The sequence below is a fragment of the Solea solea genome, chromosome 12 (genome assembly GCF_958295425.1).
Source record: "Solea solea chromosome 12, fSolSol10.1, whole genome shotgun sequence".
NCBI lineage: Eukaryota > Metazoa > Chordata > Actinopteri > Pleuronectiformes > Soleidae > Solea > Solea solea.
In genome coordinates, this window is record NC_081145.1 from 16,898,220 (window position 1) to 16,915,012 (window position 16,793).

General features: G+C 41.5%; 1 protein-coding gene across 2 annotated transcripts; it reads left to right on the forward strand.

Moving 5' to 3' along the window:
- The first annotated feature begins 1,461 nt into the window (after positions 1-1,461).
- Positions 1,462-10,155, forward strand: LOC131469497 (uncharacterized). Of its 2 annotated transcripts, XM_058644456.1 has the most exons (9): positions 1,462-1,654; positions 2,261-3,824; positions 4,677-4,791; positions 5,845-6,025; positions 6,835-6,849; positions 7,658-7,741; positions 8,373-8,443; positions 9,556-9,691; positions 9,791-10,155. In XM_058644456.1, exons 1-9 carry the CDS (start codon positions 1,586-1,588, stop codon positions 9,812-9,814), a joined length of 2,259 nt encoding a protein of 752 aa, XP_058500439.1. In that variant the 5' UTR covers positions 1,462-1,585; the 3' UTR covers positions 9,815-10,155. The 2 variants fall into 2 exon arrangements, with proteins under 2 accessions (XP_058500439.1, XP_058500440.1); XM_058644457.1 differs by lacking the exon at positions 6,835-6,849.
- The last annotated feature ends 6,638 nt before the right edge of the window (positions 10,156-16,793 follow it).

The following is a 16,793-nucleotide window of genomic DNA, read 5'->3' on the forward strand; positions in this document are numbered from 1 at the left end:
CTTTTTTGTGTTTTCTGTCTTTGGCGGTATTTGGTATATAAAATGTATAAAACCTACTATGACATAAATGTCAGTCAAAAAACAAATCAATTATCCATTGAAACTGGGTTTTGTCCATTGCTTTTTGAAAGATTTAATTCCACAACAATGTGACTTAAAAGTTAATTTTGTCTTAGTCCTGTTGTATTGTTTCATGTTTGACCAAGTCTGAAGGTACACAGTACCATCATCAGTAACTATCACCATACCTAAAAACAAGTCAGATTCTCAGCAGCTTTTTCCTATCTTTTCTGGAAGTTAAATGCCCCCATGCAGAAATTTAATTCAGTCATTAAACTAGCATATGTTTACTGCTCTTATCTTTCAAACATTTTAAACCTTGTAAAGTATGTGATTATTTAGTGCAGTGGTTCTCAAGCTTTATATACCAAGTACCATAAAGTAACATACGGAAGAGTATTGAATAATTTTTTAAAAGGCTGTTTTTACGAGATTTCCTTTTTTCCTACTAACCCATCTAACGGAAGCTGGTTGCAATATGCTTCCATAGACTGGAAGGACTCCAGGAGGATCATGTAGCCCAGTCAGCCTGCCTGAGCCGTACGATGCTAGTTCCACGTGGCATGTTGATGTAACTGCCTTCTACTGTAGGTCCACTATTCAATTTAGCAGTTGGCTAATTTACCCGACAACAACAACCACCATTTATTTTCATCATGCTGGATGAGGAATTGAAAAACTAAAGACATTTCTTTCACTGGATATCAAACTGGATTAAACGGAACAACTGGGTCATCTCTGCTTTCAATTCAGTGAACAAGACGGGAAGCTTCTCCGCTATCTCATTCACAAAAATTTCATAAAAACATATTTTAGTTGAATGCAATACGCTTCGGCAGTAACAGCAGTGGTGTAAATACGTCGAGCAAAGTCAGCTACGGACTTCTCACAGGAGGCAGATTTATTCTCAATAAGGTAATTTGCTCATCATGCTCTTCTTCCTCACATATACTTCAGTCACTGCTATAGTGAAATTAGATTACAATAGTAAGATATATATTAAGAAGGTGACTAATTATTCATATTTAATTATTTTATTTTTATTTTTTGTTCCTTTTTGTTGTTTTTTATTCCTCTGCTCTACAGTGGAACAGTATTTTTGATTTTCCTCCAAGTACCACCAGAGGAAGCTAGCGTACCACTGGTGGTACACATACCACACTTTGAGAAACATGGATTTAGAGAAAATGTTGCTTTGTGTTTGTGAGGTTGACTTGTTATACTGACGAGATTAATCACGTTATTGAGGTAAATCGTTATGTTTAAACGTACTGGTGGTCTTTTTAGTGTTACTTTTTTTCTTCTTCTCTCAGGACAAAGTGTTCTCCTGGTGTTGAGACCCATTCGACCAATACGGTGAGCCGTTACTCAGCGCTGTCCAATGGCAGCTGCTGTTGTTCGACGGTAGGGGGCGTTGACGTAGCTGTTTGCACTCGCTTACTCTGGATCTCAGATCCACGTTGGATCAAATAATAGCTGCGATCAATCAGTGCCGATAGTGAGTTTGCAGCCTCTGTGGGTGAGGATGGGTGGAAACAGTCCGAGTCACCTCACCCATGAGGAGGGTGGAGTAACTTTTGTGAAGGGCATTCGGGTGAGTGGAATCTCAGGGTGACTCACTACAAGCACACACCTGATCAATTCGCTGCTAATCGGAAAGAAATACTCGGGCAAAAAAAGAAACATTTGGGAAAACATTTGTTTAATTTTCACTGTCTAATGGAAATAAGTATTGTTTTTTAAGATTTTTTTTGGTTGACATTCACAACGTTTTATCCACGTAATGTTTACAATCTGTCAAGTTGTTCTCAATCACTCTCAAGTCGATATTCTTGTGAGACATTTAAATTCACAAAAAAACCCACTACATTTAAAGGTGGATCAGTGTCAGGATTTTGTGTTCTATGACATAACAAGAAAATGGCCATAAAAAGTTATTTTAATTGTGACTTTCAAATATGAGTTGTCATTTTATGAACTTATAACTATATAATATTTGATCTATTATGTTATAATTATCTCTCATATTCTACATACCTGTCAGTAGTACCAGTGTTCAGATTCATTGCTTTAACTTTACAAGTAAAAACTTACAAGTCCTACATTCCATTCCAAGTACCATAAGTAAAGGTCAAAACTTTGACCTGACTACACGTCAGTAAATATCTGTTGTTTATGTTTATCCTCTTGTCTCACGCAGCTGTCAGACAAAGTCATCCACCGGATGAAAGAAACTTCACCTGTCGGTCGTCCTCGGTCCTCACAACAGCAAGGTCCTCCTCCACACTCGCCTGAAACACAAACACCCACTCCACTGTCCACACCATCTGCTGATAATGTGACACATCCTCCTGCTCCTCCTCTGGAAGCCCCATCTATACCTCCATCAGCAGAACCCGCTCCCCCACCTATAAAGCTAGTGCCTCCTCCTCCTCCTGTGAAGTTTCACTCTCTACCTCCAACTTCTGTTGAACCTATAGCAATGCTGCCACCTCCTCCACCACCTGCAGAGACCAAAACTATACCTCTGACTGACCCTGTTGTCCCAGCCACACCTCCTCCCCCACCACCTGTTGCACCAGATGTTAATGCAAACGTTGAGCCTGTCTCTCCTCCACCACCTACTCCTTTATTGGAGCCAGTAGTTCTACCTCCTCCTGAAGCCTTCATACCTCCTCTCATAGAACCAGGGAGTCCACCTGTTCCAGAAAAAGCCATTGATTCACTTGTGCTTCCTCCACCTGTTAAGTCATCCACAGCAGCTGCAGCTCCATGTGAACCTTCAGCTCTGCCTCCTCTCTCTGAACCTGTAAAGCCAGCTCCTCCGCCTACTGAACCTACTGTTGCAGCTCCAGTCCTTGAACTCCTTGAAACCCTTGTTCCATCGAGCCCACCAGTGGAAGTGGTTCAAGCCCCTCTTAGTCTTGAAATCCCAGAGTCACTTGTGCTTCCACCGCCTGTTGAGTCATCCACAGCCGCTGCAGCTCCATGTGAACCTTCAGCTTCACCTCCTCTCTCTGAAACTGTAACGTCAGCTCCTACTCCTACTGAACCTCCTGTTGCAGCTCCAGTCCTTGAACTACTTGAAAACATCGTTCCATCGAGCCCACCAGTGGAAGTGGTTCAAGCCCCTCTTAGTCTTGAAATCCCAGAGTCACTTGTGCTTCCACCGCCTGTTGAGTCATCCACAGCCGCTGCAGCTCCATGTGAACCTTCAGCTTCACCTCCTCTCTCTGAAACTGTAACGTCAGCTCCTACTCCTACTGAACCTCCTGTTGCAGCTCCAGTCCTTGAACTACTTGAAAACATCGTTCCATCGAGCCCACCAGTGGAAGTAGTTCAAGCCTCACTTAGTCTTGAAATCACACCTCCTGAACCAGCAATCCCACCCTGTCCGGTTGATTCCACTCCAGCTTTAGTTCCATCTGCTCCAGCTGACATAGTGACTCCGGCTGAAGAAGTGGCTCCAGTTGTTCATCCACCACCTCTGTGTGAACTTGTTCCACCTCCTCCTCCTCCTCCAGAGCCAGTAGCAGCTCCTGCTCCAGAGCTTACCTTTGAAGAGCCCCACCCACCGTGTCACTGTGTGGAGTTGGCCATTGTAGCTGCAGATGCACCTGTCAGTGAACATCTCGTTCAGTCTCCAGCACCACCTCCATCAGAAACAGTAACAGCTCCTGAGGAGTCCACCCCCATCCCATCTCTACCTCAGGTTGTAGAGGATGAAGTACCTGCTGTTACCCCAGTGCCTCCACCTGCACAAGGTCAGTTAGATTCGAGTGTTAACCTCCACCATTTTTCAGAACTAGTCTGGGACCCGGACATGTATGCATCTTTATTATTATTTGACAGCCTTTTCTGGATGGAAACTGAAGTTTGTAAATTGCTCACTTAACCAAATGCACCAAAGTCCCTAGAGAAAATCAGTATTTATGGCTTGCTGGGACACAGGAGCTACCTGACTGTTTCTGCCTTGTTTATGTCGCTCAAAACAAAAAAGATACTTACTGATGGAGGCAGCAATAGATCAACGACTCCTGTGTGTCATCATGTAAAATCATTGATTTCCTCTATGGACTTTGGTGCAGGAAGAAAGTGTTTAACCAACTTCAAATTACAATGGAAAAGGTTGTCTTACACAGGTGCATAAGTATATTAGGTGAGCCTTTTTTTAAGTGACTAAAATCAGTTTTACAACCTGCCACTCCTAGCAGCCATGTTAACATTGAGAGCAAGTGTCTGTGGTTCCAGACTGCTTCATAGAAACAGCAGCACACTTGGCAAAGTCTGTGTTAAAAGTGTGTCAATACCTCTCAACCACACTTCAAAAACCTGTAGGTATGATTACATGCATGTGAAAAATTTTAGTCGGACTAAGACAATAATTTGGACTCCACAAGTTGTCCGAATGCCTGTAGTAGTCGGACTACGCCTTAGCTCGATTAGACTGCATTTAAACGAGTGTTATCAGTCACAGTGAGAACTTAATTGCTCGTATTAAGAAACATGGCAAACTGTAAAGGTTCTACCAGAGCTTGGTAATGTTTGGATGTGAAGAATGAAGTCTCACTGAATCCAGCAAACTCTCTAAACATCTTTCCTGTGCTCACCAATAGCTGCACCGGTTTCACCTGAAGTGGTGGAGGAAGACATTAGGCAGCAGGTCAAAGAGGAGATGCAGAGGAGTCTGGAAGAGGAGGTCAACAAGAGGAGGCAGGAGCTGCAGCAACAGTGAGAAGCTGTTTTTTTTTTACCACAAGACCAGTTTAGCTTAGCTGTATTGCTGATTTTGTTGGTGATCTGGTCAGCAGCAGTCCCCTAGCTACTTAAACTCCTCCACTTAGAAACCCTGCTGCTCGTGACACTGCTGCCACTAGTACTGCCTTTGCAGCGTGTCGCTCTGATGTTTACCTGCCACCTCCTGCTGTTCACTGCAAGTGTGAGATAGGTAGAACGTGAGATGTGTCACTCTGTTTGAAAACCATATTGTCCAGGTCCACAGTGTAAAAAAGCCATGTGACGATGTAACCAAACACATTTGGGACAGATTAATTAGTCAGCGACTAATTCATATCACCTCGAGGGACCTTTTCCAGGTCCATAAAGTACATGTAGACTGGTTGGGCAAACTCCCATGTCCCTTCCCTTGCAAGTGTATAGAGCTGGTCCAGTGTTCTGGATCTGTATCCGGCATAGTCTCCTCTCCAGCACCCTCGCGTAGACCTACCCAGGGAGACTGAGTAGTGTGATAGTGTAGTGTGATCTTGCAACTTCTCAAAGGTGTGTCAACAAACACATCCCTCACTTGGAGCAACTCCTTCTAAAAAAGAGACCATCTTGAGAGGCTTGGTTCCAGAGCCGATGCTGTGTGTTCCGGTGAGTCGGTATCTCTCCAAGCTCCAGATCTTTCCCTGCCAGAGAGGTGACATTCCATGTCAGACCCTTAAGGCTCCTCCTGCAGGTGGTGAGTCCACTGGAGGATGGACCCATGTCTGTTTTTCTGAAAAGTTAAGGTTTAGAGTTTGGACATAGGAAGCATCAGATTAATAAAGCTTTATTTATTATGAAACTAACTGTCCTGGAGCTCAAATCTAATTGTGTTATGAGCAGATAAAAGAAAAAAAAATGAAAGCCCAACTCTAATCTAGGCTTTTTTGGCTTTTTTGTTTGAAATTTTTGTGACGTGCTTAAATCGTTCACTGATGAACTCCCTGCAGATCAACTAGTCCATTAATTGACTCATTGCTTTGTTCTAATCTATGATCTGTGTGTCCGCATGTAAAGGCTGGAGGAGATGAGGGCTCAGGCTCGGGCAGAGGCCATAGCTGCGGCTCAGGCTCAGGTCGAGGAGCAGGTGAAGAGGACACTGGAGGTCGAGAAGGCGGCGAACATGGAGAACCTGGTGGACGCCCTCGTGAAGGAACGAATGAAGACGGACGACAAGCATCTCATGGCGCAGCTTTATGTAAGATGACAAACACAAGCATGATGCTTCTTTATGTAAAGTGCTGTGCAAGAGGTTTGTTCACAAAAAAATGATGTGAGGATGTATGTGTTTGGTTTTTTAACAGTTCTTAGATGCACAGATTTTATTTTGATTAGTTTAAAAAGTCTGGACAGCAAAAAAAGGTTTGAAATACGATTAAAATCAAATAGTCTGAAAGCTCTGACTATTTAAATCAGATTTCATATTGACTTTTGAATCACTGATTGGATCACTTGACACACAAAAACATCAAAACTGATGAGGGGAGCACCACACCCCTCACTGCTCATTGAAGTCAGCCATTACAACAGTTAAAAAATGCTAGAATATAGGTATACTGGTCTCATCCGATGCTGAGCTTTTCTGCATTTATATACCGCGTCTTGATGTCAAGAGCAAGTGTCTGATTTGATCACTTTAAATCAAAATAAAACATGTGGAAAGTTTGTGTGAAAAGATCTGATTAGGCCTGCAGTCTAAACATAGCCTGTGAGAAACCGTCACAGCTCCTATGTGATTCAGTGTCTTCAGGGTTCTGTGGTGTCTTCAGGGTTCTGTGGTGTCCAGGCCTTCTTTCTCTTTTGGTCACACAAGATAGATTTTAATGAATTTTCATGCAGGATAATTGATTCTGTACCAATAAGATACCTCCCTATCTAACATCTGAAGTTCCTAAACCTTCTGCACAGCACTGTGTGTGTGTGTGTGTGTCAACATCTCTTGTAAATGTGACTCTTGCTCCTCTCACTGTGCCTCTTTCTCTGTCTTGCCCTGTCGTCTCGTTCCAGTGGATGGAGCTGAAGGTAAGATGGGAGAAATTTATTTCTTGCATGTTTTAATCTTTCACTTTCACTCTTAGTTACCTCTTATCCAGGGGAGACTTGGCCACAGTGGCAGCAAACTCTACAGCACAACACTGTGCTGAGCAACAGTGACCTCAGCAGGTTACATAGTAGTGATTCATGGTGGTTTTCTTTTGTAGAGCAAAGCCTTTTCCATTCACTGAACTGGAATACAACCAAACTGTATATTCCTCATGATCACCAGCCTCATGAACCACTGCTGTTACTGTAGAAAACGTGCTAAATGTGTTATAATTCTTAATATTTTCTAATTTCTCACACTAATTATTAATATTAAAGCTGGTTTTGTCATGTTTATCACTGCTTTTCAACTGAAACATGTGTCAAGTGTTGCCAAACTGCATTGTGGGTCTGTACAGCAAAGACAGTCAAGGTAAAAGGTAATACTTAAAGGTGCACTTCACATCTATGTGTATACAATATAAGTAAAAACATTCAATAAAATAGAATATGTAGTATGAACATAGAATACCAGAATATATACAAAATAATCTTGATATTTACTGTGTAAATAACATCAAAATGATGATGTTATTGTTGCTTACATAAAGCTGAAACGAATGATAAATGAAGGTATCGTCACCATAGAGTTTCCACCTCTGGGATTTAGTCCCGGGAACAATTATCTTTTATTTGCTTTTATTCTGCAAAGTCATCTGTTAAGGATGCATGTGAAATATAGTGATTTTATGAATATTGTGCTTTCATGAGTGTGGCTAATGTTACTTAAATAACTGTGGACTTTCAGGCCCAGCAGCTGGAGCAGAGGGAGAGCGAGTTAAAGAAACGAAATACTCTCTACAAGGAACACGTTGCAAAACTTGAAGCAAAGGTATTATATTTCATTTTTTTTTTCAAGCTGTATGATTTGCTTTTCACCACTAAGGGGCACTAAGACCAAAAAAAAAAATCACAGACATACAATACTCTACCACTTTTGGTCTATTGGTCTCAAAGAAAATGAGCTGTAAGTCAATGCTGATATAAGCATTATTTTTCCACAAACTGTTCAGCAATTATAAGGGACTTCCCTCTAAATGGAAGACGATCTATATATGTTGGTACTCCCTGAATATACACTGTATATACTGGTTTACAGACATGCACTGAACAGATTCTCCTATCGGAGGAATATCGGAGCAAGCTTATGTGAGAACGCAGCAGGGGAAACTCCAGTGGATCCACAGGGAGTGAATTAGCGAGTGTTCCTCCTCTACCTGGATCCTCTGGAGATTCTGCTGCTGTTATGAATGCTTCTCACCCAGACAATGTCCTGCTACGTTCATCATACTGTGTGTAACCCAGGGACCCAAATCTCTGGACATTACCCAGGGTTCATGTCTGAAAATGACTTTGAGTGTGACACGTCAGAGATAATTAACCTTTTACCTTGAATGATAGTTTTGATAATTTTATCATTTTATCTTGCTGATAATGTTTGTTGTTTTTCCTCCTTTTGACAGTGTGCCGAGTTTTACAAAGTTACTGCTGAGAGTTTCCAGAAGGGCAAAGAGGAGACACACAACCGCTTTGCGTAAGTCATGTTGTCATTTATGTAAATCCTGTCTGTACCTGTTATCCACCTCTGTTTCCATCATTGAGTTCCAATGTGTTATGTATCTATATATATATATATATATATATATATATATATATATATGTATATATATATATATATATATATATATATATATATATATATATATGTATATATATAACTTCACAAATAGTATTTACCTCAAAGGGAAGATTAGAAAAGAGTAAACATAAAAGAGTGGAAACAGAAGCTAATAGAGTGGCAGATGGTCACAATAACAGTAAAATCAACTAGTGTTAATATCAATATTAGTATAAATGAACACTCTCAAATAAATGCTTAACAAGGCTTATTTATAAACCAAACAAATCCGTGCTTGGCATACACATGTTGTATGTAAGGTTGCATGTTGTGGAGCAGCAATCTTGGCCTTCTGCGTTTACAGCATTTGCCACTCTGACGCCTTTTCTTGGCGTCAGTGCTGACGACACTGTATGAAACCTTTTTTTGTGCCTCGATTTCGGACTTTGTGAACTTCCTCTTCTTCTCTCTGCGTTTGCTATGACTTTGCGGACACTCCCCTATCAATGAATATTAATCTGGGACATTTTTTCGTACTATTTATGGTCAAGTATGCGCGTTACCTGAAGCTCGGAAAAGATGTGCTCGACTGTGAAACTGTGAAAAAAGGGAAACTGGCGTGGGACGTGTGTGTGCATGGTTTTATTAATCAGAATATTTATGTGCATAAGCATTTTCTGTATTTTGTGCGTACAGCAACTTTTCAGGCACCGTTTCCGCTTCATAGGTTTTCCAGTGATAAGGGAAATTCAGCTGCAACATGCAACCTCCCCAAGTAATCCCCAATTTTGGACACTATAAGTTGAGGCTCTGTCGGCTATATTGTTTATATCATGATATGGCATTTTTATAATGATAAAATGTGTATCAGCAGGGTTAATGCAATTAAACGTGGCCCTTAAAACATTCCTTGTCCTAATGATAATAATATATAAAGCGCTGAAAGTTTCACAGGTTTTGAGGATTCATGAACTGAACTAGTGTGATGTTTGATATCTACGTGCTCTCTCCTGTTCTCTCTCTCTCAGCCGGTTCAATATCCAGCCAGTTTGTGGAGACCTGCAGAGTCAGATTTTAAAATGCTACAAAGACAACGCAGGAAAGACTCTGTCCTGCTCCAGCATTGCCTCGGCCTACATGCAGTGTGTAGACAACGCCAAAAAGGTACAACTGAACCTATAAATAGACTCTACTTTACTATTTTACTCGTTTATATTTTAACTTGACTTACTTTTACCCCTTTCCCCCCCCCCCCATCTACAGAATAAAGTGAGCACTGGAGGTTAATATGAACCACTCGATGAAGACGCCTGTGCGTCTTCAAGTCGACAAACACATGCAGTTTAGTTTTAAGTCACGTCTTCAGTCGTGAATGACAACACTATGACGTTTGTCGCAGATGTTTTGACACCCGTGTGAATCTTTGTGAAAGGATACATTACCGTACTGAATCGGTGCAGTATCTCTGCCTTAAAGTGTCGAAAGCTGTAACGAGTGTAAGAACTGTTGAAGGAGCAGATTTGGACATGACATACGTTAGTATTTTATTTCAGGGAATTTTTACCTTCAACTATTGGTGAGTGCACAAAATATGAATGGGTGTCAATAAACTGGTTTGTTCTATCACATTAAGAGTCTTCTAAATTTTTTTTAAGAAGAAATTTGTTATTGTGCTACTCATAAGTATGTTTGTAAAGTGTATAATCACCTTAAAATCTTAAGTTTCTGTAGCCTTAGAGTAAGCCTTTTATATGCAAGACTCTTGCTTGCCACCATGTTTTGTCATTCGATATGGAAGCCTTCTACACAGAAAAAGTAAGAAAATGGACGGGTGAGTGGAGGAGTCAAGGTTCAAGGTCACTTAATTAGCCTTACTTCGGAGAAATTTGGCTTGGTCAAAGGATAAAACTGCACAGAATAACAATAGAGAACAAGACAATATTTGAGTGCCATCGACTAAGATGCTCCTTGTCTGTCTGGTGGTAGCCTGCTCTAAGAGCTCTTGCAGGTTACAATCCCTTATATTACAATCTTCAGTCTCACTGTTAGATGTCAGTAAATCGTTGAGCTAGAAACTACTGTTACCTTTTATTTTAGGATCCCAAAAAGAAAAAACCCAATTTCCTGTCAATGCAAACTATAAATAATTCACTTTTATCTACAGTATGTACGTGGTGGTATGACATCTGGCATTTTACATGTGCGTTGTTTAGGTTCAGCCAGTGTTGTTGAGCCAGACTTTTTCTGTTGCTGTCCACTTAAAAACAAGGCTCTGTGACGTCATTATGTTTCTGTGACCTCACGTTATTACGTAACAGCAGTTGGCCAAAGCTTAAAATGAACTGTACAAAATGTACAAAATCTATATTAAACCTCTCTGCGTCACGTCCTCGCCGCGTCTACTAAACGAAAGAAGAAGTGACTCACTGGTGTTTGAGTGTTCACTGTACTTCGAGTGGCTCTTTTGTTTGTGCTCAAAAGTGTGCGTTAAACAATATATATTTACATTTGTCTGAGAGACTACTGGTGTTAAGCCAATGTACAGGCCTACATTGTGTATACTTACTGTATAATGGTTAGTTTACGCTGACAGCTCGTACATTCACCTCGTCAACTTCAATTTAGTGACAATATGTGGGTGTTATTTGCATGTGGATTTTCCTGACCACAAGTGGTGAGTAACAATGATTCCACGTTTAACATTAACTGAACTGCTCACAGCGTTAAACTCTACTGTGTCTTTGTGCTCAGACAGACAGAGAGAGAGAGAGAAAAAGAGAGAGATCAGCTCTGCTTTGTTTTCACTCTTGTGGCCCGGTTGTAGTCAGACCTTACATTTGCTCTTTGAACAGGGGAGTGGGCAGACTCACAGATGATGAAATGGTCCTGGATGTTGCATCTGTGCGTCCATCTCCTCTGGTGGCAATGTGTCTCTCTAACTGTGACCGGCTGCTGTAGAACTGGTGATTCTGGGCACACGCTGGAGTTAAGGTGAGGTAAGCTCATTATAAGTCACTTTAAGACTTAAGTGCCTTTAGACAGGAAAAGTAAACATGGAAAGTAAATATGATTGCATAGATTCATGTAATTGTGAATCAAGCCTAAAATGTCTTAAAATTGACATGTTTTTCTGTTGTTACATTATGGAATAGTACAAATATGAATTTAGGATTGTGTACTTAAATAAAGGTACTTACTTTGTAGTGCTATTTTTGAGGGATACAAAAATATTTGATTGTGTACATACATACAGTATATGTAGGTACATATTTTTCTTTCTTTTTTCTTTCCTTTTTCAAAGGTGTTGGATAATATAGGACAAGCATGTACAGTATAAGCACTTTGCTTCTGTCGCTGCTGGGTTTGTTTTTGTCTATTCTATTGCATTTGTGTGGCTGAATAAAGTGCTAACCCTATGACTACGTAAACAAAGTGAAATTTAAAATCAGCTTTGTATGATTAAGCGTGTGTTTGTGTGTGGGGGCAGATGTGATGAGAGTCCAGTCGTCATAATTTCTGTGTTTGAAATGCTGGCAGTCTGCTGGAAGACTTACAAACACGCATTTCTCCTAGGGACATACATAATCCTTTGAAATGAGGAGGGTGGATTAATAAATGCAAGTTGACCAGGCACACTACAGTATGAGGAGCAAAAATACAAAAAAAGCAAAATAACAAAATCGGGAGCAAAGGAGGTGGGCGGATTTGTGTTTGTCCAGTTTCTCGTTCTATAGACAAAAGCCTGTCACAGTAACCTTATCACCCACTCAGAGAGAAAAACAAAATAATTCACGTCACACTTATATAAGGCTGGCATATTGCCTTCACCAGCATCACATTACAACTTATCAGTGACAGAATTTGTGATAACAAATCTTTGAAGGGAAAGTAGTTATTTCCCTTAGCTGTGGACGTGGGAGTTGTGGGGGCTTTGATGAAAAGACAAAACTAAACTGTGAAGCCACAGAGCTGTGTGTCCATTTCACTCGTGAAATGGACACTTTGGCTGTAGAATCACACTGATCCAAGCGTTAGACACTTCCCACTATCACCTGTACTCAACATGTGGGCTCAGATCTGCTGCTGCTTTCATTGACTTTGGAGTTTGTGATTATGCAATCCTGTCCTTTCTGTGGCGGTGCTATAGTGATAGTTACCAAGGACGTGTCTGAAACCTGCAGACTACTTGAGTAGAACTGTTACATAACTCTGTGTGTGTGTGCGCGTGTGTGTGTGTATGTGTGTTTTCCACCTCATTTTCTCTTGTCATCGTGTTGTTTGCTGCTCCCATGGGATAATGTGATGTCTGATGGGATATTACATTAACAGTGGCACACGGCACAGGTCATGTACACCGTAGGCACAACAGAATCCACTTGTAATGCACAGACTCACACAGTGATCATGTATCCGTGTCTGGTTGTATAACTTTTTTGATTTTCCATTACAGATGTTAAAGAGGGTAAGAAAAATGCCTGTGTTTCATCTTAACCTTGTCTATTCTGTTACTAACATCGTATACTGTCTCTCTATCCAGAGCACTATCTGAATAAAACGCCATCATGGTCATGCAGGAGTCACCTGATACATTTCCTTTTAGCTTTATTTTGGTCTTTACCACAGCTCACCAATGGAACGTGTGTCTCATTAGCTGTTAAACGCTCCACTGTGTTCGTCAAGCCAGTTCTCCACTGTATCAGCAGTTTTGTATGTAGTGGCTTCTCACAGCTAAAGAGTGAAACTTGAGTAGCATCCACGTACATGCGCTCCAAAGTGTCAGTGTCATCATGTGGTGATGATTAAAGAGAACAATGCAAAAGGTTTGGGCTGATATATTTTGGCTTCAGAGGAGGGTGCGAGATCATGCTCCTTTTCAGTATAATTTTGACTCCCTATTCTATATCTTTGAGCTTAAGCTTCACCTAACTTATAAATACATTGTTTGAATCACCCAACCAATGTTATGTTATTCTATAATTGGCTAACAAACTTGCAGACAAACCGGTTCAGTCTGTTATAACTCCTGAATGCTATGTTCAATTGCAACCGGAGGGTGTTATAAAGGTTATAAACGTGATTGTACTTAAAAAATATGTAGCATAAGGAGGCTATATTGTCTTAATGTTTTATCATTAAAAAGACAAGAGTAGATTAAAGCTGTCTTTTGTGTCACATATAAAGTTTTGAGCCAATCGGTCAATGTATGGTGAAGTTACTGGGCACTTCCTGTTTCGCGGTGAATGGTCAAAATTCACTAAAATTCCAATGGTTGTCGTGGCCACACCCTTTTTTTTAAATCTGTGAGACTGTTTGATCAATTTTCATCTTTGATGTGTCTAGTACAAATTGACACATTTTTTAATGGTGGTACAATGGTGGAACTTGCTCATTTACGAAACGTGCAAATTGCCAACATGGACGCCAAATTCAAAATGGACAACTTCCTGTTGCGTTGAGGCCATGGCCTCAGCGGACTTTTCTGCTGGTCTTGGGCTGTGGCATGTTTCCACCAAGTTTCGTGGAACTTTGGTGCAACTTAGTTTCGGCTACGACCTACCAGGTTTCACCTTCGGGGGGCACTACTGAGCCATTTTGCACCACCTTTACATATTCCCCTTATTTTAGAAAACATTTTCGCCAGTTCTGATTGATGTTCTGATTTTCTTCACTTACATTTGCCTCAAAAGAAAAAGAGAATATTCCAGAAATTCCAATAGGTCCTCGCACCACTGTGTGAGTGCTCGAGCCCTAATGAAATTGTTACAATCCTAAATCAGTGGTAATGACTTACCTAGAACTAAAACTTGGCAGATGGCTAATGCACGTAGTCAAAACTGCTGTTATAGCGATAAACCATAAATCATTGTGACAACAAGATTTTGTGTAATTTCCCCTGATAGTGACTTCTCTGAGTTTCCATGTTTCTATCAGTCTTCATCACCACACGTGTCACATCAGGGTGTGGAAGGGTTTATTGTCAAAACATTTAATATACTACTAATACAGAGGCCACCATCTTATGCCGTATTACTCCTGCAGTTTAAACTAACAGACAAATAAGCCAAGTGTGTGTTTCCAATTTTGAAGCGGAAGCTCGCAATGCAAATTCTACCTCAGTTCCCTAACAGACTCAAGGGAGGGAAGAATGAGTGGATGAGTCCTTATTCTTATACACTGGAACTTTTTAAGATTGCTTCCTTCAGCATTGACCCAGTCTGGTTCAGTAGACTGGTCAGACTTGATCTGCTGAAGCTCAGGTCAGGGTGCTGCCTGTCACTATTACACAAAGAGCAAAAGACAACAAGGAGGAGGAGTAAAGCCGAGTGAAGAAAGGATCTGTTTTCAGTGTCTCTGACAGTTGCCTTAACATATGACAACTCTGGTGAGGACTGGAGCCGCGGGTGAAAGTCGGCTGTGGGTTTGTGGACTTCCAGAGAAGCGTTTCTAACTAAGACTATGGATTGATACACAGCTGGAACAGTACAAGAAAAGGAAATCAACGAGGGTACGAGTCGGAGGTTAAAGGAGGAGACAGCAGCAGCAGCAGCAGGTGCATACAACACTGTAGCAGGATGCCGGGGTGACTGACACCTGCATCAAAGGGGCGGGTTATGTTGTTGTAGTGAAGTGGAGGAGGAGGAGGAGGAGGAGGAAGAGAGGTTTATGGTGAAATCGGGGTGAAAGTTTGACATGACTCAGCCATCACAGCCACTTCCTCTGGCATCGTCAGGTTGGAGAGTTGAGACAAGAAGGAGTGACTCATTATATGGTGAGCTGACTCACCATATAGGAACGGATAGAAGAAAGGAAGTGTGTGTGTGTGTATGTATGAACAAGTTGTACAAAGCCTTTGGTCTTTGACAGGAGCACAATTATTCCCTTTCCCGTCACAGCAGAGGAATCCATGGTGAGGTTCCTGCTGTGTGACTCGTGCCCTCTCACCTACCATCACCATGCGGATACAATTTCACCCTTCCCTTTCCCGCTTTCGCTGGGAAATTCCCCACTTTGTGCGGTTTTACTCATGAAGGAAGTCTCTAAGTTTGTAGCCTCGTCGTTCTGGTCATAACTGAACGTTTACTCCGAGTCATGGTTAGTTGCACACACAAGTGCTGCAAGCTTCTGGTCTCTCCACACACAAACACACACAGTTATTGTGTCAATTTGAAGGAGGTCAGGAGTCTGATCCAGGTCCGCACGTGTAGAACTGAAATACTGCTGCGTGGAGTAAACACATCCAGAGTGTTATGTGGGTGAAGCGTGAAAATTGAGTAGCTGTTTGTTTGTGTTCGCAAGTATGCTTTGTCATGGTGAGTGAGTGTGTGTGTGTGTGTGTCTGTGTCTGTGTGAGAGAACAAACCACCGCTTTGAGGTCGTGTTGACACTGTGAGGACATTTTAGCAACTCTTAGTTTTAAGGTGAGGGATGGAGTTACAGCGTTGTAGTGTAGAGAGGTGAGGCCAAGTCTTAGGGTTTGGCATTTAGTGTAAGGTCAGGGTTTGAGGCTGGGGAGTTCCTTGTATCTATATATATGTACAAGTCTATAGTGGACTGTGAGGACATTTTAGCCAGGCCTCTGGTCCACAGTTAAGACTCAAGGTGTTAAGACTATGTTTTAGGATTTAATTATGATGGATATGGTTAGGGTAAAGGGTTATGACTATGAGTGCCCTCACTGTGAGTGCTGTACAAGAATGTGTGTGTGTGAAGAGAGAGAGAGAGAGAGAGCTCTATTGACTCACAGTTACAATAAATACTCTGGCAAAGCAGCAGTGGACAGGGAGCTCACACTGTCTGTAAAGAGGAGAGCGTGCATGTGTGTGTGAGAGGGAGAGAGAGAGTGTGCGTGTGTGGGTGTGTGTGTGTGTGAAGGAGAGAGAGAGAGAGAGAGAGAGAGGCAAAGGGGCTGTGCTCTTGGTGGCATCTCCATCTTATAACTCAATGCGCACTCTTACTCACTCTTTCACTCACTCACTCACTCACTTTCACACACACACACACACACAGAGGCACAGCTCGTACAGTACAGTATAATAGTGTAGTTCAGTGTCAGGACTTGTTTTCATGTGGACCAGCAAGTGTGAAGACGTCTGTATGGAGGAAATAATGTTGGATCATTTGCAACAGGTTAGTGGGTTTGTCTGTTCTCGTCCTGTGTGTGTGTGTGTGTGTGTGTGTGTGTGTGTGTGTGTGTGTTAATGTTGTGTCACAGAGAGAGAGCGAGAGAGAGATGCTGTGTGTACTCACTCCCACTCCTGTGTCACAA